The sequence below is a fragment of the Ammospiza nelsoni genome, chromosome 7 (genome assembly GCF_027579445.1).
Source record: "Ammospiza nelsoni isolate bAmmNel1 chromosome 7, bAmmNel1.pri, whole genome shotgun sequence".
Lineage (NCBI taxonomy): Eukaryota > Metazoa > Chordata > Aves > Passeriformes > Passerellidae > Ammospiza > Ammospiza nelsoni.
In genome coordinates this window covers 10,154,152-10,175,637 of record NC_080639.1, presented here as the reverse complement: position 1 = coordinate 10,175,637, position 21,486 = coordinate 10,154,152, and the positions used below count along the sequence as shown (strand labels likewise).

General features: G+C 39.5%; 1 protein-coding gene across 5 annotated transcripts in view; it reads right to left on the bottom strand.

The window, feature by feature from the left end:
* MYO1B (myosin IB) overlaps positions 1-21,486 on the bottom strand; it is a 108,319-nt gene that overhangs the window by 48,844 nt on the left and 37,989 nt on the right. For all 5 annotated transcript variants that reach the window (XM_059475564.1, XM_059475562.1, XM_059475565.1 and 2 more), the window contains 4 exons: positions 11,545-11,639; positions 8,463-8,567; positions 5,451-5,497; positions 2,748-2,811 (listed from right to left, as the gene is read on the bottom strand). In XM_059475564.1, the coding sequence (XP_059331547.1) occupies positions 2,748-2,811; positions 5,451-5,497; positions 8,463-8,567; positions 11,545-11,639 (311 nt within the window). The remainder of the gene's footprint in view (positions 1-2,747; positions 2,812-5,450; positions 5,498-8,462; positions 8,568-11,544; positions 11,640-21,486) is intronic.

Genomic DNA, 21,486 nt, shown 5'->3' with positions numbered 1-21,486 from the left:
TGCACAGATTTCACACTGTTCAAACACAGCATTATCTTCACTTCGGGTACATACCAGCCCTGAATTTAGAGAGGCCACAAATCCCTTCCATTTCATTATTTCCATTCTGATTTCACTCAGAAGATTCACCCTTCTGCTCATGGCACATTAAATGTTTTGGATCTGTCAGCTGGACGTTCCCCCTGGCTGCAAACTGGACAGGGCAGACCAGCAGTGTGCTCTGGCATGATAATTCCACCCTCTAACTCCATCCTGAGAAAGGTTCCTCCCAGGTTAACCCCTCTCATTAAGGAGCAGGAGCTCATTGAAGGAGAATGGCCCCAGGTCACAGCAGCATCAGCCACTCCTTGAAGGGTCACACAAACAGTGACCAACCTCCCACAGAGCTCCACAGCATTCCAGAGCAGGCCATTTCAAGAGAGACCTTTCAGCCCAATGGGTCTCTGCTTTTCCACACCAGTCTGATAAAATCAGTAGCTTATCTTGGTTACCATCCTTGCCACCAAAACAACCTAGGTGTTTGCTGTGTCTGCTCCGAGCCACTCGCACCATGAAATACATCTTCAGGCTGTGCCACAAAAAGCCCACTACCTTAAGCGATGTTTGGAAATTAGGCTGGCCAGAAACAACTCTTAAAGTTTAAATAAAGCACTATAATGTCATCTTCACATCATATTAATACCAAACCAACAGACGGTCAGAAATCAAAGAATATTTATGAATATTTTCATAATCATACTTTCCCTTTTAAGGATAGGAAACTTCAGCACTACTTGACTTCAAGCCTAATGAATTATGAAGACAAATCCTGATTTTGACTTAAACCAGAGTAAATTCTGAGGGGTGTAAAAGAATATAGGTCCCCAATATCTTCAGAATGATGATGCCTCACAGAAAAAGAAATGTTTGTGTTGCAATGCGATGCTGCAGATGTGTGGAAAAGATTTAAGGCAGCACAACCAACTTGCTTTGAAAATGCAGAGAATTTTAAACATCTTTAAAAGAGAGATGGATGGACTAGCAAATTTTGCAAACACTTAGTCAAAGATGAGCTGTATTAACATGCTGCTACAGGAACTCAGTATTTGCCTGTGACATACCCTGCCAAGGATGAGGCATTTAATAGTTCAACAAGTAACATCTTTTCCTCAGCAGAGCTTGCTTACACATCAGGTCTTTATTCTTACATTGAAATTAATCTCCTTGCTATTAGATAATTATTACATGTGACAAGACAGAAAGAATGCCTAAAACAGGCATATTTTAGATGGATCCAAAACTATGTCTGCCCTTTGATACATATGTCATCACATCACTACAATTACATGTAATATTATAATTACACCATGCAGAGATTTATGGGGCAGATAAACTACTGAGCAACTATTTGGATTGCCTTTTGATATGACACAACATTTTAATTACATTACTCAGTGCAGTACTTTCAAAGACATGCTGTTAAATGTCCACTCTTACAAAGGAGGGCTCATTTTTATGTATATATTTTGAATGTGAAATAAAAAGAAACAAATAACAGCCTTTTAGAACCTTCTTGCTCCCATTTAATTATTATGAATATATCATGTTTGGCCTCTAATTTTGTTAACTGCCAAATGTCAAAGCTAATAGATAGCCATAAACACTTATATAGTGACTAATTTGAGTTTCAAGATCTACCCTATCACAAAAATTAGGCTCTTCAGGCACAGTTCCAAAAGGTGATCTGGTTGAGAGAAATGTCTGCCCTCTGAAAAAAGCCAAAACCTACATTTATGTGCAAAATTCCTCACGGTGTTTTTAAAATGTTTATGTTATATATGCAGAGTACAGTTCACCTTGGGTGAGTCTCATTATTTCACAACCAGCAAAATGCCAGTGGTGTCAAAAGTCACATCTTTAGAAGCAGCAATGAATTTGGCTGCGTGGAATGAGAGGTCAAGGCTGGGTCAGTGACACCTAGTATAGTCACTCACTGCCCTCTTCCTCCCCTTTTAAAAATAAGAAAACCAAACAAATATGGCTTTATATAGCACTGGGGAGGAATTTATTTTAAAAGCTGCACTTAAACCCTCAAAAGAAAAGCAAGTCAAAGCATTCTGGGCTGCCATTCAGTTCTCAGTCTTTTTCTTCCCAACAAAGAGCTGGTCAGAATTTCTGAATTGCTACAGGTCTCATAAAACAAGCTCCAAGGTCACCTTTGCCTCCCCAAACTCAACAGCTGTACATCCTCTCTCATGACAAACCTTTTCCTACACTTTTGAGGTGTATAAATTTGTACAGACAGCTTTGGTTCCAAGTAAACACACTTGTCTCATGGTGATCTCCAGCACACTCTCTATCACCCTTGCAAATTACAGGATCTGCCATAAATACATGACGCACCAAACCTAGTAACACATCTGATTCCAGGGATTCAAAAATAAAAAAGACCCTCAGATATCCATATGCATCTGCCACTAGCTTCAAAGACAATATACAGACTCACACATCACTCAGTACCTTTGAAACAATGCAGTAAATTCAATATTCATGCTTACCTCTTCAAGTCTGTTTTCACTTCCTCTAAGGTACATTATTCAGTACCTTACAACAGCAATAAAATTAAAAAGCAGAATTCATCACATGATGGAGAGGGAGAGAGATTCTATTAGACTAACACTGGTGATCTTTTCAATAATTTAACCATCTTCCTTTCCATGCAAAACAATTTAATCTGTGAATAAAGTAATACCAAAAGTAATACTCACAGTTGCTTATAACTCCCCCAAGTGGGTCACCCTTGAAATCAAACTCAATATCCATGTATTTTCCCTGTGAAAGGAAGAGATTTTAAGATTATAATTTCTGTTTAAGAAAAACAGAAGTTCAAGACATTAAGTTAGTCAGCTCAAAGGTTAGAAGAGCGATCTGACAATCTCCTGCCAGATTTTTGCAAAAGAGAAAATTATCAAAGTCTTCTAAGACGTTATCACAGCCAGGGACTTCTTTGGAAACAGCTTTAGTCAGGTCTGTAAAGCAACCCAGTGACTTGTTTGGTTCCTAAGGTTCTGTGAAGAAAACGCACATTGTACCAACTTCCACCGGAGTGCCAAGAACACCGAACAATCCCTGCAGCCATTTAGGTAGGGCCACGCTTATTTACTGAAGGGATGCAAGAAGAAATTACGATGCAGGAAGAAATAATCTTGCAGGAAGAAATGATCTTCTTTTCTCCCTGGGAGCTGTATGAGCGCGAAGCACGGCGGCTGAAGGAGAGCCGCGAGCCTGGCCCCTGGCAGGGGCTGGCAGCGATCGCGGGGCGTCTGTCCCCGAGCGTGTGCCTGCCTTGTACAAGTGATGGATCTTTCCCACTGAACTCCTTGCCCTGCCACTCAGGAGACCAGAGGCAACAATTAACGGGCTGTCACCGCACGAGCGGTTTCAATCCCGCCGCGTTTCCTTGACTCCTGCCTGACTTTTCCACATCACAGAAGATCGCTGCGGTCTTTGTATCGTTTTAATTTATTTGACAAGTGCTTAATGTAGTAACAGCCACATTTAACAGTGACAAAACGGACAGACTGTGCAGAAAAGGCAACAGCAGTGCTGCTCGCCTTGGCAAGGGAGTTTATAAAGATAAAAGCTGCTGGTAGTGATTCAGCCAAATTCCACCCTCTGGCACACACTCAGCAGAGGACACTGCTCACTGTGAGGAGGGTGAGGCACTGAAATGGGCTGCCCAGAGAAGCAGGCCAGGTTGGACAGGGCTCTGAGCAGCCTGGTCCAGTGGAAAGTGTCCCTGCCCATGGCAGGGGGTTGGAATGAGATGGTCTTTAAGGTCCCTTCCAACCCAAACTTAACATTCTGGGACAAAAACAATCCATTGAAAAGCCTTGCATTTATATTTCCTTTTCATTGTATTCATTGGGGTTTGTTTTTTTCATTTTAGTTTTTATTACAGAACATAAAAAGCCAAGCACTTTACACTGACCCACTCCAAGAATCTTACTAATTTACTGGGTATTTCATCAAGATTGACTTGACTCTACTTAAATTCTATTTTATTTCCTACACTGTGTTGTTCAAGGTTAATTCTGAGCTGATTCGAATTTCAGAGAGAAAGAAAGTAAATCAGATAATTAAATTTTCATTTCCCAAGGACTGGGACAGCTGGGTGTTTCCAAAAGTATTTTTAGCTCAGTGTTTATAAGCGAGGACTTGAAAGGCAAAATAGTTGTTAGTTCCACTTTGTCCTGGAAAGACTTATGGGCTGTCTGCTCATTATTTCTGCGGTGCCATGTCTGATAATTGCAGTCTTCCTAGCCTTTCTATTTAAAAAAAAAATTAAAAATCCCTACAGGTTCTCCAAATTTTGGCACTGCCCTTGTGATGAAGACTCCTTGCTCTGTTCACAATCAGAGGCAATGAGCTGCAGAAGGAGCCTTCACAGCCATGTGGAACATATCAGCTCTTAAGAATTAGAAGGGAAGGGGAGAAAATCTCCCAAGTGGAAAGAAAAAGCCACTCTCCAATCTCACAATGTCCAGAACTTCCATCCATTTTCTTTAATTCACAACACAGCATTCTCCCAGTGTATCGATTTTCCTTCTCTTGTCAGCTTCACACATCTCACAATATTGCTTTTCTGGACACAAGCGAGCAAGTGACAGAGTTTTATTCAGCTTTCTGATTTTAGCAGGAGAAACACTGATAAGTACTCACACTTCTGAACCTCTCAACCTCTAGCATCAACTTTTCTGGTTTTTCAACTGTCAGTTTTGGTAATTTCTCATTCCATTGCGTGCCCAAAAAAGGTTGAATTCAACCAGTTGGTTACAAAGAATTTAAGCAAAAAAACAACATTACAAATGTTCATATTAAAAACTAAAGTTGCAAACACATTTTGAAATGTTATAGAAAACAAATGGGAACCTAAACTAGTCATTTTAACCCCAAAAAATATACATATGAATGGAAAACAAGATCACATGGAAATATCTACTTGCTAAGCAGACCAGTTGCAGGACACATGGTCTCTGACACTAAAGCCACCAGTGCCAGAAAATTAAAGAACCCAGCTGCTCTGTAATTATGTTTTCATCCGGTCACAGGCTGCCACATCCTAATTTTGTTTTTCTTTTTTAGCCTCTGCTTTGATATTCAATTGAGCTCTATGCCCATATCAGAAACCAACAAGATTTCTGGCAAGGAGGTGAAACATCTTTGAAGAGGCATCACTAACAGTGCCCTACTAACACACTGGGGAAGGAGAACATGCTCCTGTGTACAAATTTAATACTGACTGCTGCTGTAGGTGTTCACCTTCTTCAAACAGTCTCCAGACAGCTACAAGAAAGCTCCCAAAATTATTCCTTCCCTCTTTATGGATGCCTTGATGGTTGATACATGGTAAAACAGAAATACCCAAAAGCAAAGCACACTCCTTCAAAAGGACTGAAGGAAATACTTACAAATCTAGAGGAGTTGTCATTCCGCATAGTTTTGGCATTTCCAAAAGCTGGAGAAAGAGAGAAAACAAATACAACAAGCAAATCTATCAGTAAAAAGAAATATTTAAATGCTAAAATATCTAGGCCTGCTTGTATATTTAAAGGAATTACAGACTTCTGAGAAACAATGCCCTGCTCATTGTATGGGCATCAGTCCCTGGGGACAGAGTGTGCCAGACATGATCACAAATACCAAAAATCTACAGAAGTCCAAAGAGGTTTTGTCTCAACACCTTCCTTGTTTAAAAAAGCTAAAGAAAAATATACAAGAGGAAATGGTTCCAAAACAAAACTGTACCCATATTAAGCATATATCTTTGGGGTTTGAATCAACAAATTTATAACTTTATTATCCAAATAACTTTAAATAGACAAAATACTACTTCTTCTTCATTTCAGAGAAAAATGAATCCTAGGTCCCAGAATACATTAAAAGCTGGAGGCCAGAAGTCAGGAAATTACAGAATGACACTTAAAAATTGTTTGCATAGGACAGTTTAATCAATGCTTTGAAATGGATTTATTTACACCATATCAACTCATTAATCCTACCTCAAGCTGAATACTATTCAGCTGAAATCAGTTCACAATGGAAATTTGTCTTCAGCCTGACCTAAACTAGCTTTCTGATTAGTTTAGTTCAAATTTCTTTAGCTCAAGTTTAATGACAATGGAAATTCTTTGAGAAAGGACTGCCCAGGGTGACATTCAGATGGACAGCCACCATCTCAGAGCATGGGCAGGACAAGAACTCAGGCAGGAGGACAATTCAAGCTCTCAAACTCCCACATTGTCCAAGCACATGGAGCCAAGCAGGAGTGTCCCCTCCATCATTAGGTACAGCACTCCTGCTTCCAACAAGAGACTTTATTTATCCCAGTATTTATTTACATAGCATATATATACTCGAAGATCAAGTCAAGTCAACATTTTTTGGACAGAAATAAAGACATGCCTTAAGGCTTCCACACACTTGCATGAGTAGACTTATTCTTGACCAAAGAACTAGAGCCAAAATGAAAAGTTTGTTGATCCTAAAGGCCAGGATAAGTGAAAGAATTGTTTTTAAATCTTTATGCCCTGCAATAAATCATCTTTTCAACAACCAAATCTCTGAGCTGCATTTTCTTAAACACTGCGCTGAACAGTAAAGTCATTTATAACTGCATGGAGCCAAGCACAAATGTTCCATTATAAAGCATGAGGCACATTCCTTGGTTTTCCCTAAAGTTCATTGTTTCTAAAAGTTAATTTACAGTAGCAACTGTAGTTTAATAAAAATAATCCCATAAGATAAATTATGCATATGTAACATTTATGTCATTTTCTTGCACTGCAGTTTGACTGAAACAGAACTACATAACCAAAGAAAAATAAATCTCACCACAAATGCTTAATTTCTTTCTAAAACATACATAAGCAGCCAGGCTTGCTCAGTTTTTATTCCTTACAGAATAACCCTCTGTCCGACCTTCCAAAAAAGCTCAACAGGCATTACCAGCCCATCAAGTAGAACAAATAGTACCTTGAAATGATAAGGCAATCATCATTTATCAACATAAAATGATAAGGCAATCTTCAGTAAGCTCAGCTGATTCCTCTTGCATTAAAACAAAGCTTCACAAACCAACAAGAAATCAAACTCATTTGGCAGTCCCTGGGGAACAATCTAGCTTTGGCAAGAAAAGCCTCAGTACCCACCATGCCATTTCTGTCTGGATCTGAAATCTGCTTCCAGAACAGTGATAAAACAACACAGCTCTTCTCTGTGAACCCAAAACAATGCAGGGCTGCAATCCCCCCATTCAGCTTGAAGGGGAACACAGCTGATCATCAAAGAAAGGCTTATCCAGCACTTCTATTATTCTTAAATGTCAACATTTCATCCCTTCTTTATAAGTCTTTGCTTACAATTTCTGGTTTGTGTACAAAGACCATGCTTTAACCATCCACTTCCCCACTGCTCTCTGCCCAATTTCATGCATTCCCTTTCCTTTTTTTTTTTTTTTTTTTATACTTTTCCCTCTGTTTTCACTTGCAGAGTCCTTGCCCCCTATAGGTTCCAATTCATCACCTATAAGCAAGGCAATAAACATAATGTTGACACTCAACAGTCTTTACAAACACCACATATGATCTGGCCATAAAGCAAAATTATCTTCTGACAAGTGACTTTGTCTCAGCACCACAACAGCTTTGAAAATTCTGGGTAAGACTGAGCCAGGAATGGACACAATGGACACAATAGATCTAAATAAGTCAGTGCCAACTGAGGAACTTCTGAAGGCAATTATTAGACAATGAGAGAGAACTGCAAGCTTTGAGGATCATATATCCTATCTCCAGGATTAAAAAAAAAAAAAAATTAATTCTGTTTCTGGCAGCCAACATCTTTAAATTAAAATCACTAATTAAAAAAAGAAAAGCCTTCATGGGAGAGCAGGAATGGCAGTTGTCAGGAAGAGCAGGCCAACAATCACCAGACCCAAGAAACAATAAGTCTCAGGGAACAACAGGCATGCATATGGATTGCCTTAGTTTTTTCCTAACATCCACTCCTTCACCCTTTTTTTTTTTTACTAAAAGAGAACTAATGCCTTACAGAGCTTGTTTGTTTACTAGAGACTATAAAAATATGATTTGGAAGGAAATGAATCAGAGGGACTGAAGTGAAGTCAAGTCTTTTGATACAGACAAGCATCATCAAGGCAGGGTTGAGAAAGGGTAAGCCCCTCTGAGAGCAGCAGGAGGAGGTTGGGAAGCATGACCTAACTTCCTGAGCTCTTCCTAAGTGAGGGAAACCATTTTCTTCTGAATAAAGTCCTACAGATGTATTCACATAAAGCACCTCCTATGGTTTTGGACACCAAACAACAATGAAACATCACCAGACACAGTTTTCCAAACCAGCTCAGCTGGAACACCAATGCACACACAAGTAATATGCTGGCACATAGTCAGTGAGATTCTTACCTTCAAGGACTGGATTTGACTGCAAAAGTTGCTCTTTTACTTGATTAACCTCTGCCCCTTTTCCACACACAGCAGCTACATATGACATGACAAGTTTGCTTGCCTCTGTGGGGGAGAGCCAAATAAAACAGCAATAAGCATTGGCAAAAAGGCTGTGATGTGACTTTACAGACTAAATCCCCATCACATTTTCTCAATGCCAGACAGGAACTGTGAGCACATTCACTTCAGTTTTCTCCTGCACTGTTGTACCATCTGGAAATGCAGAAGGAGCACACCCTGCTCTGAGACCCATGCCATTACATCAGCAATTCTCTTGATTTAAACACCTAGAGCCTCTACCCAAGCTTAAAAAAAGTCACCACTGGATACAGCACATTACCTGCTCCTTTTTAGCCTCAGTAAGAGGCATTCTTCAAGGGAAGAACATTATCCCCTGCTGACACATTGGACATGTCTTAATCTAGCCTGAAAATGAACAGGCCCAGGCAGTTTAAAGACACAAAATTCAATCAGTTTATATCAGTAATACACAACAAGTGCAAAATATAACACTTATACACATGTAATTACAGCTCTGCTCTACAAGCAGCTGAGTAACTGCAACATCACCTAATGTGCTGCAGTCTGAAAGTAAAACCAACAGAAAAAGTGAAGCATTCATTTAAACAATAAAACTAGTTTGCAGTTGCTTTTAAGAAAGTTTGGAACAATTTTTGGATTTTCAAAGCTGGGTTCATATGGGTGTCAATCACCCATGACAGAAACAAAGATTAGATAATCCATCCAACCCTTCTGTTGTTGCTGGTCAGGAAAAGCAGCTGGAAAATGATTTGGTTTATACAGAGAGTCCGTGATGGTTACTACAATGCAAGATAGTGAAATTTCAAGCAATATAGGCTGATATATAATGTAATTACTAACAGCTGGAAACCCTATCAATTCCAGACTGTGGTCATAAAAAAAAAAATCATTATATTTGTAACAGATCTTCAGAGATCTGTTACAAATTTAAGTGTCTCATTTCAGGAAAAAAGTGACAGATGAGACGTTATCCCATGGATTTTGATCTTTCCTGTTTAACCAAATTTGTTTGTTAGCATTATATTACTATGCCATGTGTAGAGGAAAATGAGCAAACCTGCCACACAGGAAGCAATCAGGGAGCACAAACTTTAGGTAAGGTCAGGAGGCTCCCATCTCCTTTATTTGTGCCCCAATCCCAGCTCTCATTTTTTTTACTCTGTTCCCTTCAGAGCTTGGAATTACCCAATTATTTAATTTTAAATATTTCCTAAAACAGTCAACATCTTTAAGCACAGGCACTCAATCACTGAGAGAAACATGCACTGAAGCAGCAAAAAAGCTATTATAATAGTTTACACACAATGACTTCAATATAGCCTTTGGGTATCAGCAAAAGAAAATAAAAGCTTTTTCTCTTATTAGCAACTCTGTTTGCCCCAAGAAAGACATCAGGAAGGGAGTTATCACCCTAACATTTCAAAACATTTAAATACACCCCTTATTCTGGTGATGCACCATGTTTTCCTGCCCAATGTAACTCTCAGTTAACATTAAAAACATGCAGAGAAACAAGGACAAAATTGGAAGCAAATAAAAAGATTCAACTGACAACAGCTCAGTTTCAGTTCTTCCAGGGCAAAAATGTCAAATATTCTGGCTACCAAAAATTTAAAACACAGTCATGTAGTGTATCTGTAGTAAGAAGTTTGTTTCCTTAACTCCAGGAACTTCCTACCCTCTCCACTCCCTATTTTGTACTTAACTTTATAAAAAAGGAATAATTAATATTGCTTCCCATATGGCTATAAAATTTACAGAACCCTCCAAATCTTTATACAAATCTAAATCTACTATTTACATATACAGAAGTTCAACTACTCAACCTCTGATTCACCTTTCAAATGAATAAATCAATAATATGTGTGCCTCAGTTGTATGAGGTGCTTTATAATTCACAATTTTTGAGGAAACCAAGACATGTAACACCACAAATCCAGGATTCTTTGCTAAAGTCTGAACTTCTAGACAGAACTTCAGAGTCCTATTAATAAGAAATTGGGGTTTTTAAACTACACTTCTACTGAACAGGTTTTCCTGTCATTGAACTGTAAATAAGGATTATATTACAAGACTTCAAGACTTGTTAATTGGGGGCCACTAATCTAAGAGCACTAAAGATGATGCCTACACTTGATATACTTTTATATGCTTCCAAAGTCTTGGAAAGCAACTTCTTGTTACCTGCTTTGAGTCTTGCTCAGAATAGGCACTCAAAGCCCCACATATTCTCAGATGCAAAGGAAAAATCTCTCAAATTACTTGGAAACAGATGCATGCCTTCCTACCCACTGTCTCTTTTGCAAGTCACCTCTGTTTTAAATTGCTATCTTTGAAAATAACTGGCTTCTTTATTTTTTAAGGTCTACCTAAAATGTACTGCAGTTATGCAATCCTCTCTTGGTTTCTAATCTTCCAGTTTATAACCAGCAGTCATTTTCAAGGAAATTTCAGCTTTGCCTAAGAAACTCAGTGTTCTGGCACACAAGCCAATCTTAGCACTGCAGCTGAGCACAGTGTGCAAAGGGCTGATAAAATTTCCAAAGTAATCAGCTACAGTTATTTCTTTTCCTTAGATAAATAGTATAATCCAGTTTTTAAAGGCATGTGTTTATTGAGAGACAAGTGGAAGTATTAAGTCTAGAAAACTCAGAGAATTCAGTTTTCCATGTCTTCAGGTTTCCCACCAGGACAGCCTAAACATTTTCTGGCCCTTGCAATACTCTGTGACAAGTCAGCATGACTTGGGTACAACTCTGGATACTGATGAGGACACTGTACTAACATGACATGGGATTTCAATGTGGTGACAGTGTGAAAAAACATTATTTTATGTGAATTCACAGCTGCAGCCACAAGTGCGGCAGCACTCACTTCCTGCAGTGGCCAGACACAGAGAATTACTGACATCTCTCAACTCAGTCACTGACTCCAGCTTCCCTCTGCAAGGCTCTAGCAGCCCTGAATGGTTTTTAATCAGATCCTAACTGGCCCTTACCTGTTTTCCCAGCTCCACTCTCTCCTGTGATAAGGATGCATTGGTCTTTGTCCTGGTCCCTTAAAGACCTGTAGGCTTCATCAGACAGAGCAAAGCTGCAAAGAAAGAAAGAGCCAAGTGAGAACTAGGAAAAAAACCCACCAAACTACCAAATACTGATAATAATTACGAGCTGTCCTTCACACACCCAGGAAGAAAAAAAAAAAAAAACAAAAACCCAAAACTCTCCAAGTGCTAATGATCCACAAGTAGTGAAACATTCACTTTTCAGAATTTAAAGACCCACAGAAGTAAAATCTTTTTCTCAGAGAATTACTTAGACCACCTTCAGGAATAGGCAAAGATAATCTTGAAGTTCTCCTAAAGAGAGCAAAGTCAAAACAAAATAACAGAGTTTTAGGGAAGTGCAGCTATCTTTCTTCATTGAACAAAATGTCATATTCTCCACTGACAAAATGTCAATACAACATCAGGGCATGGTTTGTTTGAAGATGACTCTAAGATTAAGGAAAGAGGAGAACCCTGAGTAATAATTACACCATAAGCCACAATTTCTACTCAGTAAGAAGAAATCTCACTTTATAAAACACTGAGCATTTTAAGCCTTTGAGTAGAGCTGGACTTGTGCATGAATATGCAGAATTATTTCCCACTAACTCTGTTCTTATCCCAGTAAGTGTGATGCCATGTAGGGAGCCTAAAGAATATAACAAGAACCAACAGATTTCCTGTACCAAAAATGCCTTTTCCTGGAGGCTCAGAATATCATGACCCTGAAACTCCTGGGCTGCAATTTGAATCCAGATGTGCTCTGCTGCCATGCAGCAACATATACTTTGGAGAAGTGCAGATGGTTTACTTATATTTAGTTCTCTTTAGTAGTAATTTTGAGGCAGAACAAAGATTTTTCTTTCAACTGCATTTTTCAATTAATGGAATTAAGTACTCTGGAAACTAAGCATTTTCCCCTCAGAAAAACTTAAATAGTATCTGAGAAAGGACATAAAAGCAAAATCCAAATAAAAAGGCACAAATGCATAATCCAATTAAAAAAAAATTATATCCAAACACAGCATATTTTTACATGAAATAAACAGCTGTTCAACAGACCAAGACCTTTGTTAGATTACTGCATCTAGAAAAATATTTAGTGTTTATATATCTCCAAAAGTAGATATTGTTTACAGCAAACAAACCATGTATGAAAAACAGAAATGAACTCTCAGGTCAACATAAGATGCAGAATCATTGCAGGTTGAGTGCACTTTTTATAAACCTGATTCTTTATTCTACAACAGTTTAGGAGTTTCACATTCAGCTGATAACAGCAAACAGATCAAGTGTTTGTTGTGGACAGCACAGCTATAGGGCGCTTTTTTTCACAGGCTCCTTTATAGAAGAGCAAGCTCTTTGTCATGACACCAGTGATGGGAAGCAGGAACAACACAATGCAGGCAGTGAGAGCCACTCAGGGCCTTGTCTAGAGGCTCCTACTGCTGCAGTTTGAAAGCTTCAAATATTAAACCTACATCTACTAAAATCAGTCATAAAAAAATCTTATTTATAAGTATAAATATATTCATTTATATATTTATAAGTATATTTATATTTATATATTTATAAGTATAAATATATATTAATAATAAAATTATATATTAATAACAAAAATATATATTAATAATAAAAATATATATTAATTGTATATATTTTATATATAAATATATATAAATTATCTATATATTAAAAAAGACAAATATATAAAATATAATTATATATAAATTATATGAAATAAAATTTTCATTATAATAATTATATATTATAGTAATTATATAACTATGATAGATGAATATATAATTTATAATTCATATTTATATAAGTAATTATATAAATATTATATAAAATTATATATAAATATAAATGTAAATATAAAATACTTATTGCCACCACTGTCCCTTAGCTTCAGGCTTCCCTTCCCAAAAAGTTTATGAAGACCATGACAAGTTATCTCCAATTTACCATCAGGTGCATGTGCAACACCATTTTTTCTACTTCCTCATCCCTCACCTGTATTAGACTCACCTCACATTTGCTTATTTGGGTTTTGTTTGGCTTTATGGTCACATCATGTTACCAGCCCAGCCACCCGCTGCAAGAGACCCAGGCAACCAAGTGAGGGCATTCTGGAAGATTTGGAAAATGGGGAACTGAAACAGCTCCCAGCTCCTTTGCTCCTGAGCACTGACACCCTCTCCTCCCTCTCCAGGGCCTGACAAGGATGCTCAGGCCATGGTTTCCCACTTTTTGTGTCACTCTCATCTTCTCTCCTGCAGCAATCTGCCTGCCCAGCTCAGTAACCCACCCAGGGCTCCACCTCTCTCCCTGCTTTTCCCCAGCCCGTTTTGTCCAAGGCACTAAACGACAATTCTCCTCTCTGCACAGAGGGCTGGACCATCCCCTTAACACCCGTGATCAAAGGTCATTGACTCCTTTTGATGCACATCCCATCCAACCCGAGCAGGGCTGAAATCTGTGCCCAAACCTTAATGCTGCTGTGCTGACTGAAGCATTTGAACTCAGTAGTTCAGCTGGAGGTGAAAATGTGTTTACAAGAGAGTAGCAGGCTGTAATGGTTTTAGCATTACAACAAAGTCACATTGTGATGTGGCCAACATGCTGGAGAGCTAGCAAGAAAAATATAAAATATTCTGCTGCTGCTGCTGAGAGACCATGACACAATTTCTGGCACCCATTTCACTGTTTGGAATCCAAACTACAGTAGCAGTAACACTTTACCAGACTCTGTTACAGGACATATTTAGGAAATTAATAATATTTGTTGAATGTTGCTGCAGATATACTTGCAATTTGAAAAGTACAACAGCACTCAGAAAAGCTTATTCCAGCACAGATTGCCTTCCTTTTTGCAAAAAAAAAAAAATTAAAAGCAACAGGATGCAGATGAAAGAAATAAACTTCCCTCAGCATTCATGGGCCACATGAGACAAACATTAACAATACTGCTGTGATTGCCACAGGTTTGACCTGAGGGAAACTGTCTTTCAGCAAGAAGATAAGACTCTGAGACGCTTTTCAAATTTACAGACTGCATGGCTCATTCTGTGCCTCTTGTCCTTCAAACAATCTTGGCCATCAACTAGTTTTTCACTTTTGAAACTATTTTCTTGGCAGTAGTTTCACACTGGAAAATGAAATCAGCATGAAGCACAGAGGAAGTATTCTCTGTTGATAGACTGAGTTATGAGTTAATCAGCTTAGTACCCATTCATCTTTTCTAATATACTGAATTTAAGTTTCTCAACAGCCCCTGTCAAAATGTATTTTACTGCTTGATGTATTTATTAACTCTGCCTGCACTGCATAGTTAAAGACACCAAATCATGCTTTTTCTCCTTCCTCCACAGAAAAACTGAGAGCCTAATATTGCAATGAGGTTTCTGAAGTTGGAGAAGAGAGGGGGATTTCATCCAGTTCTGGTTTAATCCAATCTAGTCAGAATTTTCCTGCCATTTTCTTGAATCTGCACAACCCACAAAGCCTAATAATACCCTACTACGGCATCAAATATTATCTACTATAGACAAAAGAAAAAATAAGTCAACTCATTTCAAAAGAAGTTTTGCATAAATACTTATCAAAAGTGACCCAGTAGAAGTGTTGTAAAATCTATCACTGATGTTTCAACCACTGCTCCAACAATCCAGTTGGAGGAGGATTAACCAAGAGTCTTTTTAAACAGCTAAGACTTGTCTTTCTGGCACTGCAAAAGAGCAATAGCACATTTCTGTCAGTCTGAACAAAGATCTTTATCTCAAAGAAAAAGATGCATGTATTCAGATGTCATGTTGACTTTCATGACACATTACACCTCACAGTCCTTCCTATTATCAACATCCTTAATAATCTTTTCAGAAACAGAAAACCCAAACAAAAACAAACTTTGAGTCTTTTAGTTCAAACTCTATCTGATAAATAAGATAGAATTCCATGCTATTGCCTATTTGTTTAAAAAATAATTTCATTTAAGGTCATTTAAGTTTAACACATATTAATGGTTTAGAGACCATAAAGAATCCTAGCCTTTTCCTTTTAGGAACATGAAGAGACATGGCTCTGTGAAGCCACACTGGCAACCATGGATTTAAACCACATACCTCTCTTTGAGCCACCTCCCAATTACAGAGCCCAAGTAAAATTTCAGAATAGTTTAAAAAGCAGTTATGAACCATGTGTTTCCAATTAGCTGATGAGTGCGTCAGCACTGTCAGTTACCATACCTTATAATAAGCTCTCCTTTGATTTTTAGGTTTTCCTGGAGGAAGATGACATCCTCTTACCACAACAAACACAGAAATCTTTACTGGAGCTCTCTTTTAGCTGAGACTTAAGTATAGAAGCAATTTGAAATCGAAAGGCCGCCCACACCTGGCTCAGTAAAAAGGCTCTGCTTCTTTCTAGCCACAAGATCCAGATGGCCAGATCTGTCACAAAGTCCTAACCCAAAAACTGAACAAAGGGAAACAGCACAGCCCTCCAAGGGAGACTTCCAAAGGGCTCTGGCACTTTTCAGCATCCCAACAGCATCTCTGTGTTAAACATCTGTCTCTGGGGTCAGAAAGAGCCCTGCTCACCCTGAAACAAGCAGCCAGTGCAGCATTTGAACTCTCCAGATTGCACTCACAATTATAATAGCCATAAAAATCTCATTCTTATAAGTCAGAAATTCACTTCACAGCTTTTCTACCACCTTTTTCCTTCAAGCCAAACTCACCAGGATCAGTATTTGCCAGTATACTGGTACTTATTTGTGGTATCATTTTCATCCTTCCTTTCATTTTCCTTAGCATTCTCAATTAAAAGTAACTAGTTAACACTATTTTTAAATTCTCTCAAATTGCTCTTCTCCTGCCCTAATAGAGTCAATTCACTTATTCACCAGCTGTTGCTTTGATTCAGAGATCATGGCTCCCCATTTCAGAACATCTATGGCTTAATCTTGGCTATGGAAATGAGGAAAACCTATTTTCTTGACTGTTCCAATCCCTCATGAAGCAGAGTCCTGGTACCAGGGCTCATTTCTGCACAAGCATGTCTAAACACACTGGCAGGATGCTAAAGGCCAATGCTTATCAAAACCTCTATACCATGCTAGACTAGACAGAATAGCAGTAATACATAAATTGTGCATGCACTTTTAATATAAGTTTTACATAAAATATAATTTAATTACTTCAAGTTTACTTAAAAGCATAATTTAATTTCCTTCCTTCTCTTTCTGAATGCATAGAAGTGCTCAATAGCAGGGTAACAGCAAAGAAATTATTTCATTCTTTCATGACACGCAGTGGGAAAGCATCAGAATTACATTTTGTTTCAGTATGAAAACACTAACAACCTGAGCTAGGAAGAGTCAAAGCAGATTTTATAAAGTGCTTTGAGGCTTTATGTTGTAAATCATCACTATTTGCTATATATATTCCCCCACCCATTGAAGCTCAGTGGAAAATTCACCATTCAGGAAAAACAACTCTAAGAGATTATTTATAGCATTAGCTCATAGTGCAGAATCACTTAATTGCCCTAAGGATAAAAAGTGTACTCCCATTTTCCATAATTACAAACTGTCTCATGTTCAGCGCTTTGACACACTTGAAAAGAAAAGGTTGATTAGCCTGCCACTGGAGTGAATAAAGTAACAGCTGAATTGATGGAGCATCAGCTAGGATGGACCTTCGCAGGCAAGCAGCTGCTCTTTCAAACATGCCAATCAGGGGGAAAAAATAAAACAAATTTAAACACCAGGATAAAGAAGTGTGCTAAGACAGATGGAAAGCCTTTGCTCCTATTCATATCCCCCATTTTTATTTTCCTGGTGAGCACAGGACCCTGTTTTTTCAGCAACACTGTGTGGTAACACACTCAGCAGAAGGGTACCTCCTGCACAGGCCTCCCCACTTTGTCATTCACATGAGCCACTGGGACATTACTAGATGCAGAATAAAGCCCAAAGCTGTGCAAATCAGCCCATTGGATTTGTAAGAAGCAGTCATCCTTTACAGAAGGAAAAGGACAGAGAAAAAGGTGGGGGGAGGAAAAGGACAAAGCCTCTTAATTTTCATGAGTAGGACACTTCAGTACACAGGCTAATATTAAGTCAGAGAGATTTATTTTCTGATAGACTGGGAATATAATATAACCTCTGATGCTCATGTACACACTGCAGGTTTAGCAGAAGATTTGTCTCAGATCAATAAGCTGAGGTCTGGACAAAAAGAAAAAAGTTCTTGCTGAAAATCTTGTCTCAGACTGAGGCAGATCTAAAGGTGTGTTCAAAGAACTTCAACTCCAAAACCTCCCTACAGAGAGGTTCAGACAATGCTTCTTCCAAAACACTGTGCCTGCACAGCCTCCCAGCTCACCAAAATCTGGTCCTTTTCCCTCTCACAGGATGGTACATATTTCCACTCTAAAGGAGGTTTCATCAGCTTTGGGCACTTCCTTTTACTCTAAGTAAAAATAAAAAAAAAAATTTAAACCAACACTGATCTTTCCCCAGCACTGTACAGAAAAGCAAAAACTGCAGCCATTGATTTTCTGCCTATTTCAACAACATCTAATACATCTTGTTAGAGCTCACATTAACGTGATGGAAAACAAGAAGTGCCTTTTACCAGGAGCCTGCGACCCAGCTGTTGCCTTATTTTCCTTCAACCAGTGCAAAGCAGGATCTCTGCAGCTGAGGATGGCCATGCCACAATCCAGACTACAAAATCAAGTCTCCCTGTGAGTTTTAGCAAGCCCGACAAGCATGGCCACATCCCATCCCAGAGCTCAGTGCTGCCAGCTGGCAGTGCAATACACCCAGCAGAGACTGAGGAGAGTGGCCTGGGCATGGCCTCAAGGCTGGGTCCTCCAAGGAATGCAGGGAGCAGCAGGCAGAGCCCTGGTGCTGCAGGTAACCAAGCCCACAGGCCCATCCCCTGTCCCATTTTCCATGGGGCACCAGGTTGGGCTGGGTGCTCAGGGCACACCAAGCTGAGCTGGCGTGTGCCAGTGCCACTGTACCCACCATAACCACCTGCGGCTGCACACCAACAGCGCTCCTGGCATCATCTAAAGAAGGGAACAAAACAGCAAACTCCTCTTCGGAGCAGGTTCATGCCATTGAAGTGAAGATGCACATAAATCGAGGTGGGGCAGGGAAGCAAGTACCTCCTTGCTTTCCAGCTTGGCTTGCACTCCCTTTTGACTAGTCCCACTTGCTTGACATTACATCAGCCAGCTGGATGGCACACAACCATCACCACCTCCTCCCTCATACTGACACTCTGTGGGTTCAGACCAGCAGGAACCAGTGGGTCCCAGTCCCACAGCACCAACCAGATGAGTCTGTCACCCCAGCACTCTCTGACCCCAAACACCAGGCTGGGTTACCCCAGGCAGACACAGCTCCTACACAGTCACACAGGAGGACATGGACACGGACAGGCCTCCCACACACCTACCCCAAGTCAGTCTGCTGCCACCTGCACTGCAAAGATTTCAGGTGTCTTCAGGGAAAAGGCATTTCTGTTCACAAAATAAACAATTCTATTGGGCTATGATATCCTTGAAGGGAAGTACAGGAAGTATTTTCTATTGTTTCATCAAAAATCAGATTTAATTAGATGTTTATTTGCTAGGATGAATCAGCAATTGCATGCTTGATTTAATGACTACCTAAACCAGCCAAGTCCTTACATTCTGTGTTCTTACTGCAAAACTATAGGCTGAAGTTTCCTGGTAGCCAAATTCTGCATCAGAAGCTGCAGGTTTTTCCCTGAACTGCCATCCCAAATGCACTGGAAGAGCCTGCAGACCCCAGGGGAAAAGCAGCTTCACAGCACAGCAGAAATGCTGATGGCAAACTCCTCATTTTTCTCCACACACCTTCTGAAGCTTCCCAGTCCCTGAGGCTAGGCTTGTAAAATTTGGGATTTATTCCACTTTTCTGGTTCAAATGGAGCAGCAAGGGGTCAGACAGCTGAACAAAAAGGGAAGACAGGAGCAAACTGATTTGCCATGCCTGGCTTCTGTCAGAGTTTAACTAGAGGGCACAAAATTATTTAAAATCCCAGTTCACTGTTTTATCTATGCAGAAGCAGATTTGAATTGCACCTCTGAGCTTTTGCATATGTGCGGAAATGAAGGGCTGCTGGGACAGGGAGGAAAAAGGGAGCAGGAGAAAATAGTCAATCCTTTTCTGCACTGAAATATAGAGACACTCAATATTTTCACAGAAAAATGAATTTGTTTCTGTACCTAATACAGAATGTGCGTGAAACTCAGGCAAGTTCACTTGCCAGACACACATGTTCAGTTCAGCTTTGATCAAATTTTACATAAATGAAATCTTTTTCTGCAGAGCAAGAAATCCCTTGGTTATGCTGCTACACCATGAGAATAACATGCCCCAAAAAACTGTAGTTCATCTTGTCTTAGCTGGCTGCAAAAAATACATTTTCCATCAAAATGAAACAATACAAATCAATTATTCCTCATTTTTAAAACACAGATCAAAAGGGGTCCTTAAAATTATTCACAGCTATTTCAGAAATAACAAGCCGAGACCACAGGTAAAGTTGGATACTTAGAAAACAAAACTCTATAATCTTATTAGAGGAACAATGATCATCACAACTTTAGTCCTATACAGACAGGAATATACAATGAGTTGCTTTTCTCCTTTCTTTTTAATTTATAAATAGGATGTATCTTTGGGATTTACAGAATGTGCTGTTCCCACACAGTGGCAGAGCACTGATTTGCTCTGTTCAAAACTCCAGTGACTTCTTCGTCTCACAAATGAAACCACAACAGGGCTGTGCTGGTTGTGGGGTTTTCCTGGGGCACAGAAGGGCAGACTGCTGCTCTTATGATTTTACATGAAAAAATGTTCAGCAAATAGTGTTCTATGTCTCTGCCTCAAAAAACACTCTCCTGCTTAGCAAATAGAAAATCCTGCTTTTTTTCCTGCAGCCCTAGGAAGCATCCTGAAGTCAGAAGGCAGAAATAAGTAATTTCCTCCTGATGCAGTGACAGCAGAGATACAGCAAGTCAAGTTTTGGAACCATGCAGGGTTTATTGATACCATGTGTTCATGCAGGGTCTTCTCACTGCAAATAATTTTACTGCAGTAACTATCAGTGCTTTCCAAACAAATTTGTTCTACTTTGCTAACTTGAGAGAGAAAAATAAATTCATTCCTTTATTCTAAAGAAAAGAAATATGTTCCAGGACTCGAGGAGAGAAAAACAGCAAAGTGAGGTGCACAGCTTCACATACTCACTGCATGAAAGAAAGGGACATGCTTTAAAAGGTCTCACCTCACAAAGAAATAATCCAGCACAATTAAACTCCAGTGTGCAGCACATACCTGAGAGCTACAACATCTCAAAAGACACATTTTGAGTGACTTCATAGCTCTGACTGGTGAGACAGGTAAACAGATGTCAGCCATGCATTAGTGCAACACACTCCACTGGACTGCAACCGTTTGCCAGCAGAAAAAATGCCAAGCATTCCACCAAATTAATCTCATGGTACTGGAGAAATGCAATCAGAGAATCATAGGACTGGACTGGAAAGGACCTTAAAGATCATCTTGTTCCAACCTGCCTGCCATGGGCAGGGATACCTTTGCTAGACCAGGTTGCTCCAAACCCCATCCAGCATGGTCCTGAACATTTCCAGGGATGGGGCAGCCACAGCTTCTCTGGGCAACAGTTCCAGTCTCTCACCACCCTCTCAGTAAAGGATTTCTCCCTGATATCCAACCCAAACCTACCCTCAGCCTGAAGCCAGTCACCTCATGCTCTTGCTCAAAGTCCCTCTGTCCCCCTTTGTGGTGGGCTCCCTTCAGAAAGGCTGTAATTCTGTCACCCC